At 40.8% G+C, this 22,028-nt stretch overlaps 1 protein-coding gene across 1 annotated transcript in view; it reads right to left on the reverse strand.

Moving 5' to 3' along the window:
- Positions 1-1,402: 1,402 nt before the first annotated feature.
- LOC126163165 (uncharacterized) overlaps positions 1,403-22,028 on the reverse strand; it is an 86,283-nt gene continuing 65,657 nt past the window's right edge. The window contains exon 9 of the mRNA XM_049920112.1: positions 1,403-3,070. Within this exon, the coding sequence (XP_049776069.1) occupies positions 1,826-3,070 (1,245 nt within the window). The 3' untranslated portion in view covers positions 1,403-1,825. The remainder of the gene's footprint in view (positions 3,071-22,028) is intronic.

Here is a 22,028-nt window from a genome sequence, read left to right on the forward strand (position 1 = left end):
AAAATGCCTAAACTGCACACAGATACACTGGATAATTTTGTCGGTATAAGGATCATATGCAGTGTCATGTCCAGATGTTATGCAATGGTGGCAACAATCTGACCAAGGTAGTATAGACATAGGTGACGCTGAATGGAAACAATGGAAAATCCGGGATGGAATGTACCTATATTATGAGAAGGAAAGTTGCTACTCGCACACACAGATGTTACTCACACACACGACTGCAGTCTCAGGCAACTGAAACCACACTTGGTGTTTCAGTTGCCTGAGACTGCAGTTGTGTGTGTGAGTTGTGTTTGAGTGAGTGAGTGAGTGAGTGTGTGTGTGTGTGTGTGTGTGTGTGTGTGTGTGTGTGTGTATTGTTGACAAAGGCCTTAACGGCCAAAAGCTATAATTGTGAGAGTCTATTTGTTGTGCCTATCTGTGACTCAGTATCTCCACTATATGGTGAGTAGCAGCTTTCCTTCTTATAATACTGAATGGGAACTCTATCTCATGCACCATGCAATTTTCATCTTTTCAGTAAACTGAAAGAAGAACTGGGGTAGAGAGATTCTCCATTGATGACAACATTCAAACAACCGTTCTTGAATGGCTCTGTGGTATGCCACTGGCAAACACTATTCCATTTTTTTTTTAATTTGGGGTGGGGGGTGGGGTGATGGTGGGGAAAAAAGAAAACAAATGGATGCAAGATAGAAAAGTTTTTAAAATAAGAAAATGGACATTAATTTAAGCATTTTATCTCATAGTAAAATGATGAAAAAGTAAGAGACCCTGCGATAATGAGTCTTCAAGATAAATAAGAAAATATGAGTGGCAAAATATGTAAACCTTCTCCAGAAAATAAGATAGCAAGGGGATTGCCTTAAGAGGGGGTATGGGATACCGTTGAGCAAATTCACTCTCAGTAATGAGTAAATAACTGTTAAGCAGAAAACAGGTACAATTATTACAGAAACAGCACTTTCCTGTTTATCATTTGTCTATTCATTTTATAGAAGTAATAAGTTTCAGAAGTAAGAATGAAGAACTGACAGATGTGTACGTGCGTATGGAAGAAATGTCTCAACTTATCAATACTAAATACTAATCTCACAGTTTTAAGGGTGGGACAAGACACATTTTAGATTGCAATTAATTACTGTAGCAGGACTTGTAAATGTGTATTACAAGAGGCGATAATCTTATATGGATAAAAAACTGTAATAATTTGTCAAATATAGCTTGAAAGGCCAGAGAAGTTCTTTTTACTCTCTTTTCTGATTTTTAAGGAAGTGGTACACAATGCAGTTGCTGGAAGTCCACATGAAACTAATGATTTAATGCAGATTAGTATGCTAAAAAAAGAAAAGGTTAAAAATATTTGTATTAATATCAGACTTTTGGTGGTGTTAATATCATTAAATATTTGTACCATTACATTACTGCAGGTAAATGTAACCCTACAATGTAATATATTGACTGGGTAACATTCAGTACACGGTACCATTAACACTTATCTAAAAACATGTCTAAAAGCATTTTCATCTTTTTCAGCAGCTTTAGGAGGACAATTATGATGATGATGATGATGATGATATGGATGGAGATGAAAATGCTTAATAACAAAGAGATTACATATATAGGTGAAACATGACTGAGCTGATTTTACAATGCACAAATCTCCACCAAAAGGTGGTTATTAAAAATGTTTGGGCAAAAAATACATCTCTATTACAACATAAGCCCACATGAAGGAACACACAACTCACAGGAAACCACACTGTCTTTGTTAAGCTAATTTTCTACACTAGAATTACACAGGCATAGTGTTTATGATTTACATATTTCCACTCCTTGCATACCCTATGTTATGATGGACATACGGATTCCCTGGGAAAGCTGGCACGGCAACAGTGCCGCTGTGTGCAATTGCAGCGGCTACAGCTGAAGGCATTGCATCACCATGATGATACAAATGATTGAGTGTTGAATATCCTTGTACCTGCAAAGGGGCCACAGAGTCCATGGAAACAGCACCAGGGTGTTGAGTATGTTGCATTCTGCTCAGTGCTGCAGGTTCAGGAAGAGCGCGACCAACGTGTCCCATGCTGTGATGTTGTTCCTGATGATGGATCTGAATATTTGGATTCAAATTTTGCAGATGGTGCCGGGAATTTGCAAAAGAATCCGTCCTCCTCGTTCCTGTAAGATAACTCGCTTCTTCATCAGTCACTGACGGAGATTCTGGAATATGCTGTGAACGACTGGCATGCACTTCAGACACATTTAGATTCAGAGGAGTTATGGTAGCAAGGCCATGCGAATTCAGTATGTCTACTGCAGTCATGCCACGTCTTGTGAGGTTGGGGTTCACAGTTGACATGTTTCTGTCTGCAGAGCCATCTTCAACAGCTGACATATGTTCATTTCTTGGAATTTGATTAGGGTTTCTGCAAGAATCATTGACCCTTACCATAGATGCTGCTGAAAGAGCCATCATGGGTGTTATTGTGTTTACACTATGGTCAGTATGTGAAATTACAGGTCCCACTGTTACGTGGCCCGCATTGCTCATGCCAGTAGAAGAGATACCATAATCTGAATTTGAGGCAGGAATCACACTCTGATGAGGCAACAAATGGGGAACACTGTTAACAGTTGACGGTTTGACACAGGAACTAACGATAGCATTTGTTTCAAAGACAGCTGGCCTCCCATACTCTGAAGAGGGCACTGAAACAATGATGTTACCAGCCTGCGGCCTTCCAGATGAAGAATTCTGTAACACAGGATTTGCATTCAGCCCTGACAGTGTTTCTGAATTCACCATGGCGCTCTCTGATGAGATTAATGTAGGAGGAGCAGGTGTTGTTGCACCTGGAGTCTGTGTGGTGGCTTCACTGGTTCCAGAACCATCATCCTCAGCAGCAGCTGCTGCCGCAGCCAATGATTCTTCGTATACTCTCAGTTCTTCCGGATGCATTTTTCTTTTGTGTGCACGACAGTTGGAACCATTTGCAAATGTTCTGGGGCAAAACATACATGTATACGGCCTTAGTCCAGTGTGAAGATTATGGTGGTTCTGAAATAAAAGAAAACAAATATTTCACAATGGACTGATAACGTATGAATATCTCATCCATTAAACTGAAAATAAATCAAAAATCAATAAAATCTTGTCACTGTTGTTATCTTCAATATTAATCAACAAATCACAATTTTTATGACACTCAACTGAATCAAATTAAAAAGAACAATGACATACAAAAATACATGTCCTTCAAGTGAAATACACGTCCATCAATTGAAGTGACAAACCTGGAGAAATATGATCAGAATTGTGAAGATTTATTCTTTAACAATAATGAAGAGAGAAAGACTGGAAAATTTGTTACAATCTCATGCCTAAGAATATCCAGTTTTCTTTATACTGTCCAGTATCACACACTTATAATTGTAACATGATGCTAGAACATATTCTGGTTTCAAAAATAACTTACCTAAACAAATGAACTTTATCATAGCAATTAGCATGGTTTCCCAACACAGTGATAATGCAAAATGCTTTCAGACATGATATACCACAAGCCACAGACAGATTTAGTGTTCCTTGATCTTTTACCAACATGCAAACTTTTTGACAGACAAAACAACCATCTTATGGATGGCACATCAATCACAGACAAAGAAGTAAATTCAAGTTTTTAACAGAAACTGTGTGTTGAAATCCTAAACTTTTTACAAATGGCACCATTATCTGTGAAAACCAAACAATGGAAAATTAAGGATGGAATATAACATTATTATCTGTTACTTGTGAGAAATAACTCATTAAAATGTCAAGGGTGTAAAGCCTGGCAATTAATTATTAATACTGAAAACTGTGAAATTCACAAAGCATAAAAATGTAGCTGCCTCTGACTACATATAATTATTTAATCACAATTCGCTGGTGTCACATCGTACAAACAATAGAGAGTAAAACCAACTGAAAGGTCTCTGTTGGATTCCTTTCATGTTTAATTTCTTAAATCTGTTGCCATTTATGGAATAAATTCCTCTTCTAAATGTACTGTGGCGTTTCTGACTATCTGGGAGGAGACTGAGCAGTGGAACTTGTTACTTTTACACATAAACAAGAACGATCTGTCACACTACTACACTTTAAAGCACAGTTTATATGTAATTCTTATTCATGTCACACAGTCTCATACGGAACCTACATCCGCTTTCTTTTATATACTGTATATGATAAGATACTGTCATCCCCCTTCCCTTTTGTGTGAGAGGATGAATGAGCATATGTATTTCTAGTTGCATGCTTGAGGGTAGCAGACAAGGCTGTCTGCTAGAGAACAGTAGGACCAACGTCGGAACAGGTAGCTACGCTTCCTAAAAGCAAAGAGGTTTCTATCCTTAGTATGGTCCTGTCCGTCCGTTGTCATGTTGGTATAGGAAGCTGCCCCTCTGGCCACTTCCGTTGGTCTTTGTGAGCCACCCTCAGGAAGCACGCTCGGAGTAGGGCAGTTGCTGTGTGGCCGTGGCGAGCGTCTGAAGTGGTAAGATCTCCGGCTAAGCGCGTGTCTGTTAAGTCCGTAGGACAATGGATTTCTTAAGTTCAGCCTAACTGAAAATTTAATCACCTTGATTTCAGGTTTAGCTCTAAAATATCTAATGCTATCTTGAAGTGCAGCGGAGTGTAATTCTCGTGTTAAATTCAGATTATTTTGCGGTAGTTGCTTTGTTACTACTTTGTGAGTAAAGTGGAACCACGTGTTGATCAGTAACTCTAACTAAGTTCATCAATCTTAAATGCGAATGTTTGTGTGATTATAACGTCTCGTCTTGACTATATTTTCAATATAGCAACTTTTCTTTATGTTCAGCTCACGTGGGGTGTACTTTGCGAGACCACTACCACGTGCTTATATAACTGTTTGACCCATCAGGTTAATAGTAAGACGTTAGTAACCAGTTCAAGGTTTTTCTTTTGTCAATTGCTTTTCGATCTAATGTATTTTAATTATCAAAATTATTGTGGAGTTGTACGCTTTGTGTAAACCAAGTTGACCACGTGAAGCATCTGGTGTAATCATCAAAGTAGCCCTCAGCTATTCTTTTTGCGAAGACTTCACAAAGAGTTAATATGAATTTAGTATACCAGTGTGTGGTAATTACATGACGGACAGGATTGTGGTATGAACGTAATTTCTTTGGGTAAAAACTGAATCTGTTGGTTGTGGTTAATTTCTTCTTGCTTATGTTTCAATGTTCTTCGTGTGTTATTTTATGAATGCAGTGTTGTATCCAGTCTCCCAATCTTGGGTCCATATTTTGTGTGTTCCGTAAAATTACAATCTCACATTTTTTTTTTTTTTAATCGTAAATAAGGCACCAGCTCAGTTATAACTCACGTACAATATGCTGAAATTTCAATGAACAATCTTAAAATAAATTTCCAAATATAAACTGATTTCTTTCCTTTTATTTAAATTCTCCTTTTTATATATATATATATATATATATATATATATTACCGGTTTTGTATGACTATTAAAAGATTATCATTAATGTTAGTCTGCTTGGTAAACCTAGACTAAATATCTGATGAAACAGTTGCCCAGTAATCCACGGTTAATCTCCCCAGACAGCTCACAGTTATAAACCGCTTTTATTGACCATCAGTACGCTATCAGCATACCAAATTAAAGTTACAATATTACACATGGCGACCCTGTTCTGTGATTCCGCTAGACTCTGGAATCTCTGAAACGTTAGATTGCGAGCGTGTTATAATCTTAATTTTTTCCTACAGCGCTCAAACAACTTCTGTGTTGTTTCCGAGCAGACTTTCAAAAGATTCACGGCGTTGTTGATCGGCGTTGCGTTGTTTGTCTTGTTTTGTTTTTTATACTTGTGTGTTTTATATGTCTGTGTGTTTTTTATTCTCGCTTGTAAATTCCACTGTTTCGATCTAAGATAAAAATTTGTTTTGCGTGTGAAAAAGTGCGTACTAGGTTGGGTATCTTTCGTGTGACTGTCGTAATTTTTGTGGGACACATTTATTTTGATTAGTGTCTCGCATACCGGTTATAAATTGCACTAATGCAGACACGTAACCAAACTAAAAGTAAGCGGTCCGACAACCTAAGCAACATGGACCAAGGGGATAATTTAATTTCGAATGTTAACGCGTCGGGCGGTTCCGAAAATGCAATGGGGAATACTTCAGACGAAATGCAAGACAGGACGAACGGGCTCACATCAGAGCCACAAATTAATTTGCCTTCAACTAACCAAATTGATTTGGCAGAACTCATGAAAGCCTTATTGCAACAAAATAAAGAATCATTTGAAAAATCGTTCCGAGAACTAAAAGAATCATCAGAAAAATCGTTCCGAGAACAAAAAGAATCATCTGAAAAATCGATCCGAGAGCTAGGCGAACAAATAGACGAAAAACTAATCCAGCAGACAAATAAAGTCGACAAGTCGATGCAGAGAGTGTCCGATGATATCTCACAAAGAATAAACAATCTGGCAAGTGAGATAAAAAGTGATATTATGAAAGAATTAGGCCGTACATTTGAACAAATCGATGATCGTCTGCAAGCTTTAGAACAGAGCAAGCGGAGGGGCGATACCGAATCTAAAGAAAGCGAAGAACGGCTACTTAGGAATTTCCAAGAGCTGAGGGAAGAATGCCAAAGGGAACACCAGCAGGTAATCTCGAGGGTCCAAGAGGCGGAAACGCATTGTCCCACGTCCGTTAGCAACACAATAGCGGACAACAGTTTAGCGATCCACGCGTTGGAACAGCAAATAGAACAATTGAAGCAGACTGGGGCGGAGGACAAGAGACAAATTGATGATAAGATTGCGGCATTAGCGGACACTGTAGATACGATGAAGCTGACGGAAAGTGAGAACAATACTACACCGGTAGCGGCCGCAGAGACCGAAGAAGTGCGTTCGCTTCTTAGATTTCAGAAGGGACAGTTTGAAGTGAACAGACAACACAAAGCTGTAACAGGCGAATTACAAGAACGCGTGGCGCATCTGGAAAACCGCATGGCGTGTGATTCTGAACTCGTCAATAGCATTAAAAATAGCCGTACGAACAGTGCAGAGAGGGACTCCGGCCACGAGGGAGATTTTGACGACAGGGAAGAATGTAATTTGAGGGGCAGACATGAGAATAATAGAAACATTCAAGGGCCTCGCCAGGAGGAAATGCGGGGATTTGATTTCAAACATTTCCTTACGGTGAGAAAGTTTGAGATATTCCGAAATTCGCAAAAAGGAATACATCCACGAGCATGGCTCGAGCAATTTGAGTTCTGTCTTCCTCCCGACTGGGCAAGTTCACATAAGATAGAATATATGTGTGGCTATTTGGAAGGCGAACCGGCGATTCGCATGAGGTCGGCAGCGCGTCACTGCAACTCCACTCGGGAGTTTCGACAAGCCTTTCTGTCCGCCTATTGGTCGGAAGCGGCACAAGATAGGGTCAAACATGGCATAATTATGCTGCCAAATTTGAACCAGTCTGGTTTCGGCAGCCCTGCACGCCTATTCGACCACATGCTGCAGGCAAATCAATTCCTATACGACCCATATGGGCCTGCGGAACTAATTAGGATATGCATCACCAAATTGCCGATGCACTTGCGGCACGTCATTCTTGCGGGACGATGCAAAGAGGACGTGGAAACGTTTAAGACGCTTCTCCAAGAGTTGGAATACAATACAGGAGAATGCCCGCCTAATCAGGCACAAAGTTATTACGGGGCACAGCAGCGCGACCGCAATCGTGGCCGTATTACTAATCAACGGCGTGACTGGTCGTCGCGACGCGAACGGAACAATAATCGGGACCGGCCGTATAGAAACTGGGGTGACAGTCGCGAACACAGGTGGAACAACAGAAATGATCGAGGACGTAGACAGGATCGTGAACGCTACAGGTACGGCAACCAGAATAGACACTATGATGAATACAGTGGGAATAGGACTGTAGGCGGACCACCTCATGATGTTGAAATTCGGCCGGCTAACCCTAGACATAATCCAGCAAATGGAAATGAACGAAACCGGCAATGACAAACGATCAGCGCAGAAGGCGCCCAATCGGAAGAAATGAGCGACATGGCAAATGACTAGAAAGGACAGTGAGAAGTAGAGAGGACGGTGAGGAGAAAGAATTGATTAGTTTAAATTTGTGACGTATGCATTTTGAATAATATGTTGATAAAAATTAATGATAAAGATGTTTCTATGTGATGGATTGAAGTGATGTTTTAATTTTTTTCTCTCCTTGTGCAATTAGGATTTAGTTTCATTCAAACGTGAAGATAAAAGGTTTCTTTGTGAACGAGTAAAATGCTGTTTATGTTTTTTTTGTGTGTAAATTGAAAAGAGCCGCTCCTGAGAGAAGCAATATCTGCGTTGAATTAATGCAAAACTCAGGGGAATATCCGATCTGTGGGTATTATGGGTCTGGCAAACCCAGGTCCCCAGCTGTTAGTAGCCTTGTTTCCGATTTTCTGCTTTCAGTGCTACTATCTATCTATTACTATTCTATATCTGTCAGTATAAATGAGGATCTCTTACTATAGTATGCGTGCTGTATGAATATTTTAAGATAGGAGAACTCTGAGAAAGGAATGAGTAAGTTTGGAATCTTGAAAACAGGATGCGATAATACGATTGTTGAACCATTGGCTTCCAATATGCGATGATATGTTAATATTGATGATATATGTCTTTTTTTGTTCTTTATAGCTGAGTACGTAAAGTGCTGTCTGTGGATTTCGTAAGCATATTGATTCCCTTCAAGGTGAAAGAAGAATTGTGGTTTGTGTAATTTACGTGGCTCTGAAACATTATTGTGGTAGTCAAATACGAGCAGCTTTTCAGCAAATGGAGAATGGACCGGAAATATGGATCCTTTTTGTAGTCTTGATTGATGTTGAGCCAAAGCTTAAAAAATTATTCTGCGTTAATACTTGTCCTAGAAAAGCGACGTTTATGTGTTTTGCTGATGCTGTGAGCATTACAGCTTACTGTTTTCGCTGGTGCAGGATGCACTGCAGCCTATATGATTTGTACTGAGGAAATTTCCCTATTGAAGGTAGAGGATGATTAAATAATTTTGATTATGGGAACGAAGGAAAGCTTGGTTTAAGGTAATAAGGATAAAGCAAAACATTTGTCATTTAAACTACAGGAGGATTCGGATCTTTTGTGTCTGTTGTAAGTTCAATATGTTAAGATGATACTGTTTTACAGAATAGAGGTGACCACAATTTTGCCATTCATGAGAAATGAATCCAGAATAACCACCACAGGCGAAATAACTGATTTGGAAGCGAAAGGTAACGTAAAGAAGGAACGAAATCGCAGCAAAATGGGTAAGAAAATGTAATATAACCTGTATAATGCAAATATTTTTAACCTTCTCAGAGTCATCTGCGTGATTAATTGTTGTGATAACGTAATTTTAGTTGAAATTTTCTTACTGTTTTATGTGTGAATATATGAGTATGATAAATGTATAATTGCGAGTCTCTTTTCAGGTGTGCGAACTGGTATAAATGTTTTGGCGTGTAAATAACCATTGTTCTTTTTAATATGTATGTTTAAGGAAAATTTCTCCATATTTATCATGTGACAAGACGTATGCCGCAAGCGCCAGGAAGAGGACGAATTAGAACAATGTTGTAGTGGTATATACACAGTGTTGAAATAGCATTGAAGTAGCTTATTGGCTTAACTAGTAGTGGATAGAAGTAGAATATTGAGTAATGCATGTTTATGGGTAGTTAGTTTGTAGAATAGACAACAGGTGTGCATGTATGTGTGTGTAAATAACATGTGAACCCTATGCTGTCCTGACCTATACTTGCACAAGGCATAATCCTATTCATTTTAGTGAATTAATAAATAGCATTTGATTTATTAAAACGTAAGTGAACCACATTAGTGATGTGGATTTAAATATTATATTGTCAGTTCATTTAAATTTTTATTTTTATACTGTCAAGTCATTTCACTTTTATTTTTTTTACATTGTCAAGTCATTTAAATTTTATTTTATATTGTCGATTCATCTAATTTTTTATTAAAAAAAAAATATTAAGTCTCACTTTGTTCTTAAAAATTGTGAAAGACAATACTAAGTGGTATTATGTATGACATTGTGTAATCACATAAGGATGATGAAAAATTTCTGTGAATGCAGTTGAGAACGTGAAAGCGAACCGGCAAAACTCTTAAGAGACAGCGGGAGCAGCCGAACTAGTTGTAAACTGGCGGGTTTCCCAGCATGACACGCTGTCAGCCAGGCCACTTTGGGAGCGCGGCCGACAACAAAAGAAGGTACGCGGCAAACACTTTCCTTTGTACCTGGAGCTAATGGGCGGCCGCCCCGGGCGACCCTTCCTCGAGGCGATGACCCGAGATGGGCGAGCGGTCCACCGCGCGGAAATCCATCTGCTGGCAACGCACCACACGCACGCGACCGTGACGAGACGGCCGCGGTGAAACAACACAAGGGGCGTGGAGCCTTTTGACAGGTACTGCCCAGAGAAACTTGCAGACGTCAACGACGCCTATCGACATTTCCTGATGGATGCCTACTGTCAAGCGACAGTAAATCATGGTTCAATGTTCTCTGGTCGCTAAGGGTGGCACAAAAGAAGAGCCATTAAGTGTCATCCTTGCCCAGGAATATCAAACCGGCGAGCCAATTGAGGATAACCCAAGAATGTAACAACACAAAGGGCGTGGAGCCTTTTGACACATACTGTCCAGAGTAACTGGCAGACTTCAATGACGCCTATCAACATCTCCTGACGGATGCCCACTGTCAAGCGACAGTAAATCATGGTTCGATGTTCTCTGGTCGCTAAGGGTGGCACAAAAGAAGAGCCATTAAGTGTCATCCTTGCCCAGGAATATCAACCTGGCGTGTCAAACGAGGATACCGCACGAATTTGACAACACAAACATGGAACCAAATCGAGATGACGTGACACGGGAGAAACTTCATGAGAGGGCAGAGACGGCGGGATCGCACGCAACAGATGGACAAAAAAAATCCCTACTGACAGCTGCGGCGACGAACCCCCCCTCTTTCCCCTATATTGTGCCTCGGAACAGTGGAAGTACTGAGTGTGTCAGTGAACAGTGATTATACGGTTCTTAGTCCAGTGCATATACGTGTGTTTCTGTCAGAGAAACTCTGACTCGTGTGTTTTGCAGGAGTTCGATTTATTGGTGTTTATTAGACTGACTCTTGTATTTTGCAGGTGTTCTATTTATCTTTTTTAGACTTTGACTCTTGTATTTTGCAGGTGTTTTATTTATAGGTGTTTTTTTTGTTTTAGATGTTGACTATTGTACTGTTTTATTTATCAATGTTTGTTTTTGTGTGATGTATTAGATTTGTGATATTTTGTTTCGTAAATTCATAGCTGTGGCATTGCTTCGTTTATCAGTCAGATAGCTTTTTATTCTCATTGAACTGTGATCGATTAGCCTTTGCATGGGGCATATTTACTGTGAGGAACCCCTTAAGGGTAACAATCACATAATTATTGTAGTTTCAGTATAATGACACAGTGCTCATTGTTTGCTAGCTAATTGAAATATAGTAGAGTGATTAAATGAGTGCCACATAGTTATTTTAATTCTACAAATTATTAGTTTTATATGATATAGAATTTTTTTGCGATAACCACTTTGTAAAACATGTTTTTTCTCTTATCATTTTGTTGCTTTTGCAGATTGTGCATTGTTATGTTCTGTTTTTTAATACCGATGTTATTTGATGTTCTTTTTTTAATTGCTGTGGCACCTTTGCTATTTTCATAAATTTTGCTTGTTAATAAACAGTCATAAATTTTCCTGTGATCAGTTGGCTCTTACAATGAGCAAATACTGGTGAACTCCATAAGGGTAACAACCAGAAATTGTTTTCATATTAATGACACAGGAACCATTGTTTTTACTTGCTGACCGAATTAGGTCTACACTACCTTTTAAATAGGTGTCACAGATTGTGTTCTTTTTTTTCTGTTTGAAATTGGTAGATTCTAAAGATGTGTTGAAATTATTGTGTTTTAGCAAGTAGCTGGTGTCCTTTTGCCTTTTCTTTTACACTTTTGGTTTAAGTAGGGTGTGAGAAGCCTGCTTGGGAATGTCCTAGCATGGCCAGAAAATTCCCTGCACAGTCTTTTCCCGGAGCGTTGGGGTTATGAAAGGTCTCTGTTGGATTCCTTTCATGTTTAATTTCTTAAATCTGTTGCCATTTATGGAATAAATTCCTCTTCTAAATGTACTGTGGCGTTTCTGACTATCTGGGAGGAGACTGAGCAGTGGAACGTGTTAGTTTTACACATAAACAAGAACGACCTGTCACACTACTACACTTTAAAGCACAGTTTATATGTAATTCTTATATGTAATTCATGTCACACAGTCTCATACGGAACCTACATCCGCTTTCTTTTATATACTGTATATGATAAGATACTGTCATCCCCCTTCCCTTTTGTGTGAGAGGATGAATGAGCATATGTATTTCTAGTTGCATGCTTGAGGGTAGCAGACAAGGCTGTCTGCTAGAGAACAGTAGGACCAACGTCGGAACAGGTAGCTACGCTTCCTAAAAGCAAAGAGGTTTCTATCCTTAGTATGGTCCTGTCCGTCCGTTGTCATGTTGGTATAGGAAGACTACTTCCGTTGGTCTTTGTGAGCCACCCTCAGGAAGCACGCTCAGAGTAGGGCAGTTGCTGTGTGGCCGTGGCGAGCGTCTGAAGTGGTAAGATCTCCGGCTAAGCGCGTGTCTGTTAAGTCCGTAGGACAATGGATTTCTTAAGTTCAGCCTAACTGAAAATTTAATCACCTTGATTTCAGGTTTAGCTCTAAAATATCTAATGCTATCTTAAAGTGCAGCGGAGTGTAATTCTCGTGTTAAATTCAGATTATTTTGCGGTAGTTGCTTTGTTACTACTTTGTGAGTAAAGTGGAACCACGTGTTGATCAGTAACTCTAACTAAGTTCATCAATCTTAAATGCGAATGTTTGTGTGATTATAACGTCTCGTCTTGACTATATTTTCAATATAGCAACTTTTCTTTATGTTCAGCTCACGTGGGGTGTACTTTGCGAGACCACTACCACGTGCTTATATAACTGTTTGACCCATCAGGTTAATAGTAAGACGTTAGTAACCAGTTCAAGGTTTTTCTTTTGTCAATTGCTTTTCGATCTAATGTATTTTAATTATCAAAATTATTGTGGAGTTGTACGCTTTGTGTAAACCAAGTTGACCACGTGAAGCATCTGGTGTAATCATCAAAGTAGCCCTCAGCTATTCTTTTTGCGAAGACTTCACAAAGAGTTAATATGAATTTAGTATACCAGTGTGTGGTAATTACATGACGGACAGGATTGTGGTATGAACGTAATTTCTTTGGGTAAAAACTGAATCTGTTGGTTGTGGTTAATTTCTTCTTGCTTATGTTTCAATGTTCTTCGTGTGTTATTTTATGAATGCAGTGTTGTATCCAGTCTCCCAATCTTGGATCCATATTTTATGTGTTCCGTAAAATTACAATCTCACTTTTTTTTTTTTTTAATCGTAAATAAGGCACCAGCTCAGTTATAACTCACGTATAATATGCTGAAATTTCAATGAACAATCTTAAAATAAATTTCCAAATATAAACTGATTTCTTTCCTTTTATTTAAATTCTCCTTTTTATATATATATATATATATATTACCGGTTTTGTATGACTATTAAAAGATTATCATTAATGTTAGTCTGCTTGGTAAACCTAGACTAAATATCTGATGAAACAGTTGCCCAGTAATCCACAGTTAATCTCCCCAGACAGCTCACAGTTTTAAACCGCTTTTATTGACCATCAGTACGCTATCAGCATACCAAATTAAAGTTACAATATTACACAACTATTGGATTCGGGGTCCACCTATTATGCAAAAAATGGTTATTTATAAATGATCAAATATATGAGGGTTGTTCAATAAGTAATGCCCTACATTTTTTAAAAAGCCATTAATACACATGGAAAAAGTCCATGTTGGTGTTTCACATTTGATGTTTGTTCTGTACACAGGTGAAGTTTCGAACTGTTCTGGCAGATGTCAGAGCCATAGTACAGCTTCAAAATGGCGTCTACATACGACTCACGTTACAAGCAGCATGCTGATATTGAGGACTTTTGTGCAGAAAAAGAAACCGTGGCGATCATCCATAAACATTTGTGTGCAGTGTATAGCGACGCTGCAGTTGGTAGGAGTATAGTTAGGCGATGGCTAAAGAAATTTACAGCCTCAGAAAATGTGGAAACAGAGCTCCGTGGTCAGCAACGTACAGGACTTCCTGTCACAGCCATTGCTCCAGACATGCTTTCGTGTGCAGGCCTGTGAACACGGATGCTAACACCTTAGAAGACTGAAGTGACCACAGCATGCTCATCACGTAGATGCAGAGGAACAGGCAACACTATGCCACCGAGTATGTTGAAATACACATCCAAATCAATGTCAAAAGTAACCTGAACAAACGGACCCCAAGCGAGGTATAGAAGGTACTATTGAAACATCACAGCACCACCTCTAACCTGAATTACACCCTCCACAAACTGCAGGTTCAACACTTGTGTAGGCTCTAGGTCTTTGTTGTGACAGTGCCACGAGATTTAAAAGTGCCGCTACGTCAGTACGTTGCGGCCATTACCGCTCTCCCCCGGCCGTCTACGGTCAAAGAACTTCAGGCGTTTCTAGGCAAGATTGCTTATTATCACAAATTCATTCCATCCGCGGCGGCGGTAGCTCATCCTCTGCATCAGCTGTTACGCAAAAATGTCCCTTTCTGTTGGTCCGATGAGTGTGAGCAGGCTTTTGTCCACCTGAAGGCTCATTTGCAGTCGGCGCCTTGTCTTGCCACATTCCGTCCGGGTCAGCACTTGTTTCTGGCGACTGACGTGTCACAGTATGGCCTAGGGGCTGTTCTCGCCCATCGGTATGAGGATGGGTCGGAACGACCAATCGCCTATGCTTCCAAGACCCTCAATGATGCCCAACGGCGTTACACTCAAATCGAAAAGGAGGCGCTCGCTATCATTTATGCTCTAAAAAAGTTCAGCGTTTTTTTGTATGGTTCTAAGTTTCACCTCATCACCGACCACAAGCCGCTGGTCTCTCTGTTCAGCCCCTCGGCGTCGCTTCCGGGTAAGGCAGCTCACCGCCAGCAACGTTGGGCCTTATACTTGTCTTGTTTTCACTATGAGATTCACTATCGCCCCACGGCCCAGCACGCCAACGCTGACGCGTTGTCACGTTTGCCGATGGGCCCCGACCCGGTTTTCGATCGCGATGAACTACTCTGTTTCCACATTGATGAGCAAGAACGTCGTGCGGTCAAGGGTTTTCCGCTTACAGGTTCACAGGTCGCGTCGGCTACTGCGCGGGACCCGGTCCTGCGTCAGGTGATCGGTTTTGTTTAATGGGGTTGGCCGGACAGGACCAAGGGCCGGGCATCGGATCCCCTTCGCAACTACCATGCCTTGCGCCTTCGTCTGTCTGTTCGTGAGGGTGTTGTTCTTCTGGCCACGGATGGCGCATCTCCACGGGTCATGGTGCCAGCTTCTCTTCGCAAAGATGTTCTCAAACTATTGCATGAAGGCCATTGGGGGATTTCTCGGACTAAGTCCCTGCCCCACAGGCATGTTTATTGGCCCGGTATCGATTCGGACATCTCCCACATGGTCGCTGCGTGTGGTCAGTGTGCTCAACAACTGGCTGCACCCCGTACAATGCCCTCTCAGTGGCCTGATCTGGCGCAGCCATGGGAACAGGTGCACGCTGACTTTGCCGGCCCCTTCCTCGGCACTTATTGGCTACTGTTGATTGACGCCTCCTCGAAGTTTCCGTTTGTGGTTCGATGTCTGTCGCCCACCACAGCGGCGATGACGCTGGCTTTGTCCACAATCTTTGCACTAGAAGGTCTTCCATCCACGATTGTCACTGACAACGGCCCTCAGTTCTCTTCGCAGGCCTTCCGTGATTTTTGTACTGGACAAGGGATTCGTCATGTTACAGCACCGCCCTTCCATCCCCAATCGAATGGGGAGGTCGAGTGCCTTGTCCGCACTTTCAAAAGCCAGATGAAAAAATTCCTTAGTGGTTTTTCCACTGATGACGCTCTGCTGCAATTTCTGAGTTCTTATCGCTTCACGCCTCTGGGTGATCGCAGCCCTGCTGAACTCTTGCATGGCCGCCAACCGCGCACTCTACTGCACCTGCTTCACCCTGTCAGGCCTAGTACTGTGCCCCTAGTGTGGGAAAATATTCGGTGGGGGCCGACATGTGGGCACGAGGGTATGGATCTCGCCATAAATGGATTCCAGGGGTCGTCAAGGCTCTTCGCGGCCGCCGGCTTTGTGAAATACGTACGGACGATGGCATGGTTGTTCGCCATTACGACCAGATGCGCCCATGAGTGGTGGCCACGCCGGTGCCACCGCCCCTTCTTTCACCTCCACCAGCCCGAGAAGCCAGTCCTGTCGCTGCTGCTGATCTCCCGTGCGTGTCGCTGCAGCCAACGTCGCTGCCACTTCCGAGTACGCCGGAACCGGCTCCAGTTGCGACGCCGCCTTCTCCGGGCCCCATCTCGCTGGAGCACACCCCCAGGTCCACGACACCTATGGATGCTGCTCTGGAGTTTTCACCCATCATCTCGTCCAGGCCATGGATGTCTCCGCACTGTCTGTGTCTCCAAGGAAGTGAGTGTCTTTTTTTTTCAAGGGGGGAAAAGTGTTGTGACAGTGCCACGAGATTTAAAAGTGCCGCTATGTCAGTACGCAAACACGGCGATAGAGGTGCTCCGCAGCTCGGCTGTGCGCGGGAGCGCCACCTAGCTATGAACGGCGCCGGCCGCATGTCACGGCACGGCAGTTGAGTGACAGATACGGAGTTGGTAGTATGAAACTCACTATTGTTTCTATGTTTGTATATCCACGCAAATTATTAGTGAATTAAAGGTTATAACAGTCTTGTTTCTGTGTTATTTGGTCAATTTGAGATATCCAGCTTGTATGCCACAGAGAGTAATGGCATTTTGTGAGGTACAGGATGCTAAATGTCCACTGCATGTAATCCACTTACAATATTCACTCTGTAATTGGTTGAGATGCACCTGCTTTCACTGACAGCAATGATTCCTGCTGTGTTTGAAACAGTGTGTGATTGAGACGGTGTGATACTCATCTCTACTCCCTGTTGGTTATGATCTTTTTACAACCATTGTTAGCATTTCATGTTACATAGCTGTACGCGGTACACCATTCCTTGTAGACATGTTGGACAATTCACTTTGATACACCAGCAAATTTCGCAACTTCAATCGTAGTTGGGTCGACGGCAGGTCGTGTCTCCAGATCAACCCATCTTACTGCACTGATTCCATACAACTAAATGTCACACAATTTCACTGCCACTACTTATGCCGACAGCGAAGCATCACATGACCATCTAGTACCAGTTCTAGGCCAACTACGACATTATGAAGTATCCAGTGCGCTCTTTTGAGAGTGTGACAAATTTTTTTCCTGTGAACTTATTAAATTTGTTGTAGACACATGGTAATAGTGCTTCACGCTGCACATGCGTGGATGGCGGGGTAGTGAACCGAACCAATCCAGAGGAGTATGAGTACTTGTGTGTGTGTGTGTGTGTGTGTGTGTGTGTGTTTAGACTTTATTGGCACTCAATGGTGAGCTTGTCAGTGGCCTAAAATATTTCAAAGACAACAAATGTGGATAATATCACTAAAATTGTTACATACAGCGAGAACGAAATCTGCAAAATGACACTCATGCACTGACTCTCACCTCATGAACATTCACTCACACAGTAACTCCACCTCACACACCTGAAGACAACAGAGAAAGCGTGTAAGGAGCTACATCAAGGCTTAAACAGAAGTAAAACAATAGAGGAGCTAAAACAATGGCACTGGGATATCTCACCGGCTGGCTGCTTACAAAAATGTGGGTAAGCCAGTCACCCTGTTAACACATTAAGAACATCTCCCTAAAATTTTGGAAACACAATGGATAAAAGACAAAACCTTAAAAGTCATCACATTCATTTGAACATCACTAGATGTGCTGGCAGATCTGCCGCTGCCCTCAGTCCGAAAATAAAACACAGTCTACTAAAATGTGGCATCTGTATGCCACAAGCACTGCATATTGGAGGGACGTCACATTGGAGCAAAAAGCCATGCGTCAGGGGACTGTGGCCTATGTGAAGACGAATAAGGAGGACCTCATCCCGTCTTTGTGGCTGAAAGGAGGTACGCCATGGCTGCGTAGTGGGCTTTACTATATGCAGCTTATTATCTGTCACTTCTAGCCACTCACCTTTGCACCGATGCATGATTCTGTTCCTTATTTTCTTATTTATTATTCAAATATAAACCTAAGTACAGATACATTAACACAATTTTGTGCTAATGACACTGGGCAGAGACACGCAGTCTTTGTGTCAGCACTCTCTGTCAGAGCACATATGTCAACAGTTTACTGCTCTACACACCAACTCACAACAATATAGAAATGGGCAGCCTCACCACACTGTGCACCACTGTCAACTCTGCTGCCCTACGCCCCCTACTCAATCACTCTGAACGGAATAGCAGAAAGTGTAGCAACAGATAATGTACTCTTTTATGGCAAACCCATGCATTTCCTATTGGATAAAGATTACTCTTTCTAACTTGAGAAAGTAATTACCCAGCTTGTTCTGTAAGCTAATAGCTTGTGGCTGTGATGACTCCTCCAAGGGTCTTTCATTAGGCATTATTGACACAGGAGCAAGTCCCTGGGTAAATCTTGGAGGATGTAACAAAAGTGAATCAAGTTATTATTAACAGTTAAACAAGTCGACAAAAGCTCATTTATTTATTCCATTTTTTAATCTATCTTTGACATTGTTTAAAATGCCAATCAAAGTTTACAATATTATGAAAAGGAAAGTTGCCACTCACCATATAGCGGAGATGCTGAGTCGCAATAGGCACAACAAAACCGCTGTTACAAATAAACCTTTCGGCCATTAAGGCCTACGTCAACAATAGAACACACACACACACACACACACACACACACACACAACTCTCACAAAAAAAAACAACTGCAGTCTCAGGCAACTGAAACCACACTGCGAGCAGTGTTCCACTCCCATCATGCAGTGGTGCTGCTGCTCGCAGTGTGGTTTCAGTTGCCTGAGACTACAGTTGTTTTTTTGTGTGAAGCGTGTGTGTGTGTGTGTGTGTGTGTGTGTGTGTGTGTGTGTGTGTGTGTCATCTATTGTTGACAAAGGCCTTAATAGCCAAAAGCTTTATTTGTGGCAGTCTTTTTGTTGTGCCTATCTGCAACTCACCATCTCCGCTATAAGGGGAGAAGCAATTTTCTCTTTCATAATACTGTTACATTCCATCCTGGATTTTCCATTGTTTGACTTTTGCTATCAAAGTTCATTCAGTTAAAAATGATGTTTAGATGCTTTATGGTGTACACAGTTTTTTTTTCTCTTAACAAATATTAATGTGTGTGATGACGGTTTTACTCTGCTGCAACAAAAAAATAAAAAAACTGCATTAGTGTTCAACAATGCCAACTGAGTAATTTTGTGTGACTCATTTGGAAAATGTTAACTGATGCTAAGCTGTGTTCATGAAACTCATGGAAAAGAAAACATGTCCTCTTAACAACAGTAGTTGTGATTAGTTCATGTATGGAGATGGCAGAACAGGCACATCCTGGGGAAATTAAATGGAGTGAATTACACTTCCTGATCGTACCAAATGGAAATGATTCTAATAGATTCTGATTTGTGGAGTATAACTGAGCCAGGTCCGATGGAACCTGGTGAAGGTGCATCAGCTGCTGATAAAAAGACATATATATCACACCAAGGTAAGATGCTAGATTGTACTTTACATATGTGACAGGCAGCAAATGCAATTACAAAATCTGATACACAGTATGATAAACAGTACAGAGAGAACTTCAAAAATTATACACCCCAAAGGACAGCACCATTTCCCACTTGTGATGAAGCAAGCTGGGACATTTTTACTTCCCCTCTTTTTTTTCATCTGCCTCCTTAAATTCGTTTTTTCACTTTTAACTAATTGCCATTAACATACGTGAATACAATCTGCATTTTCATAAAAGAGAGAGGTTGGCCCTCAGTTTTAAAGAATATAACAACAGATCTAATTTTGTACTTAGTTTTATGTATGTAATTGATTTTCCAATTTATTTTGACTATTCCTAGTTAGTATCTTTCATTATAGGGTGAAATCAGTAATTGTTTCATAACTTAAATTCTGCTGTTGACTTATAAACAAATATAAATTCTGCAATAATTATAAACGCTTGGAAGACTAAACACTAACATTCTTTAAGTATTTATTTGGCTCTATTAGAACACATGTTAGCAAAGCTAGCCCTTCATCAATTCCAAAGCAATTAACAGTTTTGTCAAAAGTATTGTTTGCGTATTTATAATTGTTAATTTCATGATTCAAACAAATAATTCGAACTAACTCTTGTAGCACAAGAAAGGATTAAAAGGAATGAATTTTTCATTGTATTCAGTTAATTTAATGAGTTCTAATTGCAGTTTTGTAAATTAAACATTGAACAGTGTGAAGTTTCAGTGCCTATTATTGTGAGACTGTATAAGGGCCCAATTTTTGGCCCCAAGAGAGTCAGTCCATGGCCGAGTTTTGGACGAGAAACCTGAGTTGGTTAGAACAACAACAATGCATCAACATAACTGTGAACTAAGTGTAACACAATTCGGCAATGTGTTAAAACAATGATAGTGTATGCTCCATACACACATTGCTATTCTGTAAGAACTGTGAACTGTGTGGTTAGGTTTTTACTGCTCGTAGATGTCCAACAGGAAACCACTCCAGCAGTATTTGGATGTTCCCCTGCAACCTATTAATGAGACTTATCGAAGGTTAAACAATAGTGCACTGGCCATATGAATATGTATTATTGGGGGTGTGTGGAAAGTGAAAGTATATAACTGAAACGCAAATGTGTACCTGTTGGCCACATTATTTACAGTGGACAGTACTGCAGTTCCACCCCCTACTTTTTGAGCCAGTACGTTGACACAGAGGACAACAAGCGAAGAAATAAAAGCAGGGCGAAACATCACAAGTGGTGTCCCAACATGAGGAATTTTGTACGTAGCCACATTAAACAAGGACTCGCAAAATTTGTACAGGGAACTCAAGAGTGGTTTACAGTCAGTGATGCAACAGCCAATCCGCACTTGGGTTTCATGGCCACAGTACGACAGCAGCCCATCAGTGAACAGGTTTTATGGAAGCAGCCAGGTGGAAGCACGCAGGTGGACACAGCTGACCAGGATAAACAAGACGCTTCGCTGAGAGAATTACAACTTGCCACAACCATGCAGACGATGGACCGAGATGACAACTGCAGCAGCAGCAATAACAGAGCAGCAGAAGAAGAGTGAATAAGAATAAGGTAATTTCATAGCAAAAGCTGTTTTGTATTAAGTGATACATTATGAGTGACTTTAATGAACAAGGCAGAGCTTATGAATTAATTTACAGTTTATATACAAAATTTTACTACACCAAAAACGTGTTCATATCAGCACTGAACTTTTTTTTAAAAAAGTACCAAATTGTGTATAAATATTAGCTTTTGATTTGGCATTCAGAAATACAAAGTTACTTTCTTACACGGGCAGTGGAAGAATATCTTCACAGTAATTTGTTGTGAAAATGTTACTGCTTCTGAATCACACTGAATCAATGAAGAACTGAAAAAGGCATAACGATAACACACTACTGTGCTCTCTTGCACCCTTTTATTACAGTTGATAAAATTTAAAACACTGTTCACAGCAAATGTAAATATCTAATTGTGATTTTGGTATGGTTA

This window comes from Schistocerca cancellata, chromosome 1 (genome assembly GCF_023864275.1).
Source record: "Schistocerca cancellata isolate TAMUIC-IGC-003103 chromosome 1, iqSchCanc2.1, whole genome shotgun sequence".
Classification (NCBI taxonomy): Eukaryota; Metazoa; Arthropoda; class Insecta; order Orthoptera; family Acrididae; genus Schistocerca; species Schistocerca cancellata.